Source organism: Oncorhynchus tshawytscha, linkage group LG10, assembly GCF_018296145.1.
Source record: "Oncorhynchus tshawytscha isolate Ot180627B linkage group LG10, Otsh_v2.0, whole genome shotgun sequence".
Lineage (NCBI taxonomy): Eukaryota > Metazoa > Chordata > Actinopteri > Salmoniformes > Salmonidae > Oncorhynchus > Oncorhynchus tshawytscha.
Genome location: NC_056438.1, coordinates 59,471,215 through 59,479,840, shown reverse-complemented (window position 1 = coordinate 59,479,840; position 8,626 = coordinate 59,471,215). Strand labels below are relative to the sequence as shown.

General features: G+C 40.3%; 1 protein-coding gene across 1 annotated transcript in view; it reads left to right on the top strand.

Annotated features, from left to right (window-relative positions):
• The first annotated feature begins 1,326 nt into the window (after positions 1–1,326).
• Positions 1,327–8,626, top strand: part of LOC112260546 (dipeptidyl aminopeptidase-like protein 6) — a 123,725-nt gene continuing 116,425 nt past the window's right edge. The window contains exon 1 of the mRNA XM_024435738.2: positions 1,327–2,086. Within this exon, the coding sequence (XP_024291506.2) occupies positions 1,892–2,086 (195 nt within the window). The 5' untranslated portion in view covers positions 1,327–1,891. The remainder of the gene's footprint in view (positions 2,087–8,626) is intronic.

Here is an 8,626-nt window from a genome sequence, read left to right as displayed (position 1 = left end):
CTTGTATGTGCAGTAGATAACCCATTTCTCAGAAATCCACCATAACACCAGTATGGAGGTCTGAGCTGTCACAGGGAGGAGGCCTGCCAGGGTGCTTTGACACTCTGAAACTGACTGAGGAGGCTCTCAGCTCTCCACATTTGCCTGTCCCCACTGACCATGGTCACATACCACAGGAGGTTGGTGGCACCTTAACTAGGGAGAACGGGCTCCTGGTAATGACTGGAGCGGAATCGGTGGAATGGTATCAAATAAATCAAACGCAGGTGTTTGATGCCAATTAATTTGCGCCGTTCCTGTCATTATTATGAGTCGTTCTCCCTTCAGTAGCCTCCTGTGTCACAAACACCCCAATACATTATACATTTAACAGCATGCACCGACATGCCTGAGTTTTCTTTGAATCCCTCACAACTCCATCCTCATAGGTTACAATGCTGATTACTAATTGGCCACTAGGGCAGGTGAGGAAAGGTATATGATGGTGAAGACTAGCTGGTCTCGCTGTGCTTCTGAGTCACAATAATTAGCTACACACGGTCATTTTTATGATATAAACTCACTGAACGGGTTCACAGTTAATGTCCATAGCGCAGGTTGACATTTTTGGATGAATCTTGTCTTGGAGACAGCTCTACAGAGTGGTCATTAAGTAGCCTAGCCACGGTAATAAAATCTGATTTTAAACCTAAACTTAATCGCACTCCTAACCTTATGCCTAACCTTAAATTAATACCAAAAAGCTCATTTTTGATTTCAGACATTTTTTAATCTAGGAACATATTAATCTCAACCTGCGTCCAGGGTGCTGTTTATGGCGCTGTCCATGGTACTGAATCGCACTCATCGCAATCCCAGAGAACGTGATTAATACATGCTTTTTGGATCTGGATTCAAGAGGAATGTATTGAATTTGTGTTAGAGATAGCCAAGGCCTTCTAGAGTCAAATGTGGAGAAGAAGCTCAGACAAGTTGAATAAAATACAAGGTAGACTATAAACTATAACTGTCATAAACATCGTCCTCTGCTGAATGAATGTCGTTTCTCATTGAGCCACAGAGAGGCACTCGAGCTCCGTCCTGGATTAACAGTTATTGGGACTGGAATGAACGGAATAACGAAAATATTTCTACAGATTACATGACTGCTTGTAGCCTATTAGCACATTTGAGACAGGACTATTTATTGACTAATGCAATATTGGATTAAAGGAAATCTTCTCTGCCCCACATTAATGTGCATTATGTACAGTATGCTATAGTCTGCGGTGTGTTGTGTTGTTGAGATAATAGGTTGTGCATAGTCCGTTTACTTCACTTCTCATGCAGAACGCGTCCACCGAGACGCCACTGGTTCTCGGCGTCCTTCACACATACACACACACCGGGTCTTTCTTGCCGCCAAACAGCTGTTGAAAGTATAGCAGCCTTTTTAGTTATTTTGATTGGGTTCAATTTTCTGAGACTGTATTGAATATCAGATTGGATACCCACAGAGACGGGCTGCTATCGCGCTGTGAGAAGGCATCAACGAACTGAAGATGGGAACCAACGTGCTCTGAATACAGACACAGACTATTAACGTCCTACTGTAGCCTTGCTCACCGCTCCCTTAGGACAAAACACATCCAATCGATCAGAGGACTTGCTTGTTAGGCTATGTTTGTTTTATAATTCAACCAGGAAAACGTTTTCAGTTTTTACAAGTTATTTTATCGGGATAATTTACCTGTTCTCTTTGGAACCATCTCCGCTTTATTCCAGAGGATAAATTGGCCACCCGCTGTCGGATCTCTCCAAAGCCACAGAAAAGAAGCAGTAGCCTACACTCGTCCCTGTAGACGAGAGGTTTCTCTTGCTTTGACATGCTGTAGTGGTTTTGACTGTACTTATGGCTTCGCTATATCAGAGATTCGCCGGTAAGATTAATACGAAGAATTCTTTCCCACACCCACCTGAGGCCAGCCACCTACTCGGCGGACAGGTAGCGGACGAGGAGAACAACACACGGAAGACACCGCAGCCCGTGGCCGACGGCAGACCCCATGTTCCCCACCGAAAGAAAAATGCGAGCGAGGACGAGCGTGTAAGACCTCTAAACAATTAAACTATTGGTGTAGGCCTATGGATTTGATCACTCAAACCTTCATCTGATAATCGTTGACAACTTTAACAGATCACCTGTATAGCCCCTATCTGCTTTCTATTGTTTGCCCAATCATTTTACTCTAGACCTAAACTATCATGTTGCTGCAATTATGTTCTTGGTTCACTCTTGCCTAAATGGTTTTGCAACTGAAACAGCATGTGTTACCCCGTGATTCTCAGATCAGTAGGCTATGAATTCAGAGCGTTAGACGCTCCACCAGTCAAGGCGTGGTTGCTATTCAAGAAACGTATTGTGTCTGGATGGTTGGCCTTGTCTGAATAGGCTGTGTCACTTTCTATGTTGTGATGCTTGCCAACTATAACGGCTTAAAAGTAGCAAAGGGTGGCTACATTGAAGAATCTCAAATATAAAATATATTTAGATTTGTTTAACACTTTTTTGGTTACTACATGATCTACAATGTATAAAATAGTAAAGATAAAGAAAAACCCTTGAATGAGTAGGTGTGTCAACTTTTGACTGGTACTGTTATTTCCACACTAAGGTTGGAATAATATTGTGAACATTATGATAATGCCCTTTTAGCTAAGAGCTGTTTGAAAAGACTGCCTGAAATGTCAGCCTGTTTTGTTTGGATGCCATACATTAGTTATTAAACTTAGAGCAATAAGAAAAAGTTCTAAAACTTTCTATTTCTTTTCTTTCCTATTTAGGCCACTCCCAGACAGTCCGAGCAAAATTCTTGCTTGAGAAATTGCTCTTTGCTAAGAAGCTATTTTTGTTTCTCTTTTACCATTTTAAATGTAAAACAAAATACATTTTTATTTGTCACATATACACATGGTGCAGTAATATCAGTGCAGTGACAGTGCAGTAATATCTAATTCCCCAACAACTACCTTATACACACAAATGTAAAGGGATGGAATAAGAATATGTACATATAAAACTATATGGATGGGCGATGGCTGTGTGGCGTAGGCAAAATGCAATAGATGGTATGAAATACAGTATGTACATAAGAGATGAGTAATGTCGGATATGTAAACATTATTAAAGTGGCATTACTTAAAATGATAGTGATACCTTTTATTGAACCCATTTATTAAAGAGGCCAGTGATTTGGGTATGTTTGTTTGCAGCACCCTCTCTTAGTGATGGTTGTTTAACAGTCGGATGGCCTTGATAGAAGCTGTTTTTCAGTCTCTTGCTCCCAGCTTTGATTCACCTGTACTGACCTCGCCTTCTGGATGATAGCTGGGTGAAAAGGCAGTAGCTTGGGTGGTTGTTGTCCTTGATGATATTTTTGGCCTTCCTGTGACATCGGTTTCTGTAGGTGTTCTGGAGGGAAGGTAGTTTGCCCCCGGTGATGCTTTGTGCAGACCTCACCACCCTCTGGAGAGCCTTGCGCTTGAGGGCGGTAAAGTTGTCGTACCAGGTGGCGATACAGCCCAACAGTATGCACTCGATTGTGCATCTGTAGAAGTTTGAGTGTTTTAGGTGAAAAGAGGTTGAAGAGGCGCTGTTGCGGCTTATTCACCACACTGTCTGTGTGGGTGGACCATTTCAGTTTGTCCGTGATGTGTACACAGAGGAACTTAACTTAACTAATGAGCATCTTTATGTTTGGAGGAAAATGGGGAGGCATGCAAGCCGAAGAATACCATCCCAACCGTGAAGCATGGGGGTGGCAGCATCATGTTGTGGGGGTGCTTTGCTGCAGAAGGGACTGCTGCACTTCACAAAATTGATGGCAACATGAGGAAGACATTTATGTGGATAAATTGACGCAATATCTCAAGACATCAGTCAAGAAGTTAAAGCTTGGTCGCAAATGGGTCTTCCAAATGAACAATGACCCCAAGCACACTTCCAAATATGTGGCAAAATGGCTTAAGGACAACAAAGTCAAGGTATTGGAGTGGCCATCACAAAGCCCTGACAGCCTACAAACCTGACTCAGTTACACCAGCTCATTCAGGAGGAATGGGCCAAAATTCACCCTACTTATTGTTGGAGCTTGTGGAAGGCAGGAATTGTGAAAAACTGAGTTTAAATGTATTTGGTTAAGGTGTATGTAAACTTCCAACTTCAACTGTAGGTGGCCTTGTTCTCAAATTAGCTTTGTTAAAATCTCCAGCTACAATAAATGCAGCCTCAGGATATATGGTTTCCAGTTTACATAAGAGTCCTTTGAAGTTCTTTCAGGGCCGTCGAGGTATCTGCTTGGGGGGTATATACACGGCTGTGACTATAATCGAAGAGAATTTTCTTTGGAGATAATCACAGTAAGGTACTTAATTGTTACTCAGAAATGATTTGATATTGATATAAAAACTGTTGCATTGGACCTTTTTTAAAGCAAGTTTTCATTTTTTATTCAGTTTTACAGCAAATGTCATGCAATTCTACCTCTGTGACTTATGCCATGTTAATATGATAGCTGATTGAGAATGACTGGGGAGCCCCCTGGGATCAATGGGAGCCCCCTGTAGGTCAGGGCCCCTGGGCCATGGTTAGATAGCTGGCTTGACTTACTACCAATTTAAAAATTCTTAGCTGACACGGCTAATTAGGTGACTGTCGGCGACTGACATAACAAGAAAAAAACTGCTTATGCATAATAACATTTTGAAATTACACCTGGTGTATTCTACTATTCTTACTCTCAATGGTAAGTAGAGACACCACCTTAGTTTTTTGGGGGGTGTCTGGGGCCCTCTAGGGACCAGGGGTCCTAAGCGACTGCTATGTCACTTATGCCTGGAACTGTCCCTGCTTGAAACTAATTACAGTTAAACATTCTATTTGTAGTTTAGAAGCAAATGAAAACACAATGTAATACATTCAGTGATTTGGCCTTCTTTTGCAATCTAATGATCTAATCGGCAAGTTTTCATGGGTTCTCGTTTTGCAAGGACTTACATGTGGACGTCCAATAGATTATTATGCGCTGTAGCCCATATATTGGATATGTTGAAGACAATTCTGATGTAGTCTTGCTTTGTGGTTTAGCCATAATAATTCTTCAAGGCCACTTTTGCGACGAGGCTCACACCTTTTTATTGTCCATGGTGATGAAATTTCACACAGATCACATTCCCTGCTTTTGCTAAGGCATTCTTTAGTAGACCTATGCTCATACAGTTTGTTTTAGTTTGTCCTTTTGAAACCGGTGTGGCTCGAATCCCTAAGTTCGAAATGTGCTGACTTGTAGAATGACAATGAGCAGTATAGCCTATGTCTCAGGCTTGAAAAAGAAACTTGGATCCTGTGAAGAATTGGCCGCCTAAAGTGACTCTTCCAGCTAAGCTGCTGCAGAGTAGGTCTAGCTGTAGCCAGCATAATGAAGGGAATTCAGCATTAGTATCATGCCCAATGACAACTGCTTAATTTAAATGCAAACATTTAGTTCATTTTCACTATAGTTTCTGAACACTTTATGCTCTGCATTATGAAGGCATGTATTTGACATCAGTGTTTACACATTGTCGTTGAGCTCCACCTGAGTGTCTATCTAGTCTCTTTTCTCTCTCCAGAGATAGTGAAGCTGTCAGCATGAGGAGGATGTCTCCTCTGCATTATTGATGTGTATTGTGATGACAAGCAGGGAGGGAGTGAACACACTGCCTCTGTCACTGATACTGTTGACACTGAAAGAAGCACAACACGAAAGGACACAGCACAGAACTACACAGCACAACACATCACACAAAATGACACATCACAACACCACCCATAGATGTTAATTACTCTGTGTAATGACATTGTTAGGCTGTGTCATATTCCCCAATGTCCTACTGCCACAACGGTCTCTGCATTTAATGAGTTATGTGCTATAGGCCATTCAACTAAATAGTAATAGGGTCCGGTTCATATATCTTTCAATTTCAGGATTTTATTGCACTTAACATGGTTAAGGATAGGTGTATTTTTTTTTACTAGGGTTATTTCCAATGTGTAACTAAAAAAACAGAGGAACCATTCTCAGATTGCTATGTTTCCTGTAACATATTTAGGAGTGCACAGCTCAACTTCAGCTCACCTTCATTCCTCCTGATGTCCCCTGAGGAGTACTGGAGCATGAAATTACCTTTTGCCTCATGAGTTGAGGAGTTTCACGGTTTCTAGGTTGAAATTTTGTTTTCTTGACCTCAGTTGGAATTCACGTTTCTTTTCTGAGAGGAAAATCTTCCTGACTTGCAGCAAATTAAATATGGAATGCAGTTTTTTACATTGTAATGTAATTATGATTGGCAGGGGTGCAACTTTGGCTTTAGAAGTGGGGGGAACATAAAACAAAAAGATTATGTGTTTTTTGTCTAGTTGCATAAACACTCCAAACAGCCTCCCTGACGGCTTGAAGGCATCCTCATTGTCCTAAAGCACTCCTGTGTCTCGTTTTGTATCACATTCCAATAAAAAATTTGGGGGGGATAAGTGAAAGTTGCACCCCTGATTATTGGTGTCCTCAACACTGTAATGCTCACCATCTAACTTATGTACAGTATGTTAACAGCAGTAACCGGATTCTGTGGTACAGTATTATAGAGTCCCCTGGGATATCAGCCAGAGTTATTTCTCTCTCATTACCCTCTACTGCTAATGGCAGCCGGGGCTGAAATCCAATAAAGTGACTTTAATTAATCATTGCGTGGCGGCTGTAGTCTCAAATATGGCAACATTTAAAGGATAGTGACCTGTGGAGCAGGTTCCCTTTGTGAGCAGGAGCCATATTGACTTTTCCCGGGTCCCCAGCCAGCCAACAGAGGAACTCAAACACCTCCTACTGTTGAGCTCTTCCTCCCCTGACAATTAAAGGTGACACATGAGTGTGAACTGTGCAGGAGACCTTGGTATCTCATGACAGAGAGTTGTCGATTTGATTCATACATGTTTACTTAATTTTGAGTTTCTTGTATTTTCTTTTAATCGAATCACCTGATACGCTAGGTCATTGTTAAGCTTGGATTTCATTGATGTTGGGCACTGGAGAGTATGGTGTGCTGTGTGAATTCTTGAACACTTATTTTAACTGACAATAAGATAACATTCAATTAGACTAATTGTTGCTACTTTTGTGGCAATTATGTTGGTAATTACTATTGTGCACTGACACATTTAATGCTCACCTATAATGGGTAATTCATCACAATAGAAAGTCTGACCTGATCCACTTGGCTGTGACATTCAACACAGCCTTAGGAAGCTTTTCTCTTTTGGTCCTCTCCAGCAGCTTCTCTTCTGTGTAGCGCAACTTTGACCTCAATTTTGATAATGTTTTCTTTCTTCTGTTCCTCTTTTTGGGTGATTCCTTTGGGGTAGATGTCATCATTGGTCCTGGTGTCTGTAGAGATGTCTATCTTCTTTTAGGAGTTGAGTTGATGGCAGGGATATTTACCTGCTGAGGTGAGAATGGCTGTTCTCATGGGGAGGCTGTGTCTTCTTGAAGATTTTGAGTAACTTCTTCATTTTGCTTCTTGGACATGTTGAAGTGTATCATCTTCCTGGCTTGATGATGTCATGTCCAATACAGCTTTTAGCTGTTTCTTTCTTTCTTTCTTCTTTCTTCTTTTCATGTTGCTTCTTTGTCAGATCTTGAGTTTTCTTGATTTTACCATTTTGCTTTCATTTTTGATATCTGGAAATGGGAAGGAAGCATGACATGATATGAGCATGTCTCAAAACATGTTAAAAATCTTACTGTTATGGACACGTCATCCTATAGTAGACACTGAATGGCTTACACTGAATGACTGTCTGTAATTTAACAGGACATAAAGCAAAATATCAACAGTTAGTAAATAATATTTAAATTAAAAGTTCATTATATTTAAAAAATATAGTCTGTATGATTAAATTCTCATTACCGAAACAGTTCTCTCTACCCCGACTGGCCTTAAATTGCAGGGGTAAGTGAGAATGGTGTTGCGAAGGATGAGGAATGTTTTGCTAACAATAGAGAGGACATGATGACAAAGCAAAATGTTTTCTCAATGTACATATTTAGACATTAATGAAGTATATTTTCATAGAAAATTTAAAATCTAACGTTTTTCTAAATGTGGAAAACCACCTGTGTCAGTAATGATAATCAATACTGTCATGTACGCAGTCTGACAAGCGAATGTTTAACTTAACTGGATAAATATAAAGAGATCTGCTTACCTGGTAGCCATCTTGATGGTACTGACAAATGTGTTGCGTCATTCAAAATCAAACTTTATTTAAAATTCTGTGTGTGTGTGTAAACAGTCCTTCAAAAATGTTGCGTAGGATGAGAACATCGGTCATGGACACTTCATATTTTTTCATTGTTATTATACATGAATATTCAGTTAATAATTGTTCTGTCGTTTGAAAACATCTATTAGAAAATCCATTTAAAAAAATTCGGAAATATCTTCATTTTACTCTGGTAGAGAACATTATTATGATATTTTGTTACATTACTAAATGACATGTTTTATATTTAAAATCACTACTGCCATGGTATTTTAATGGTTTCATGAGAAT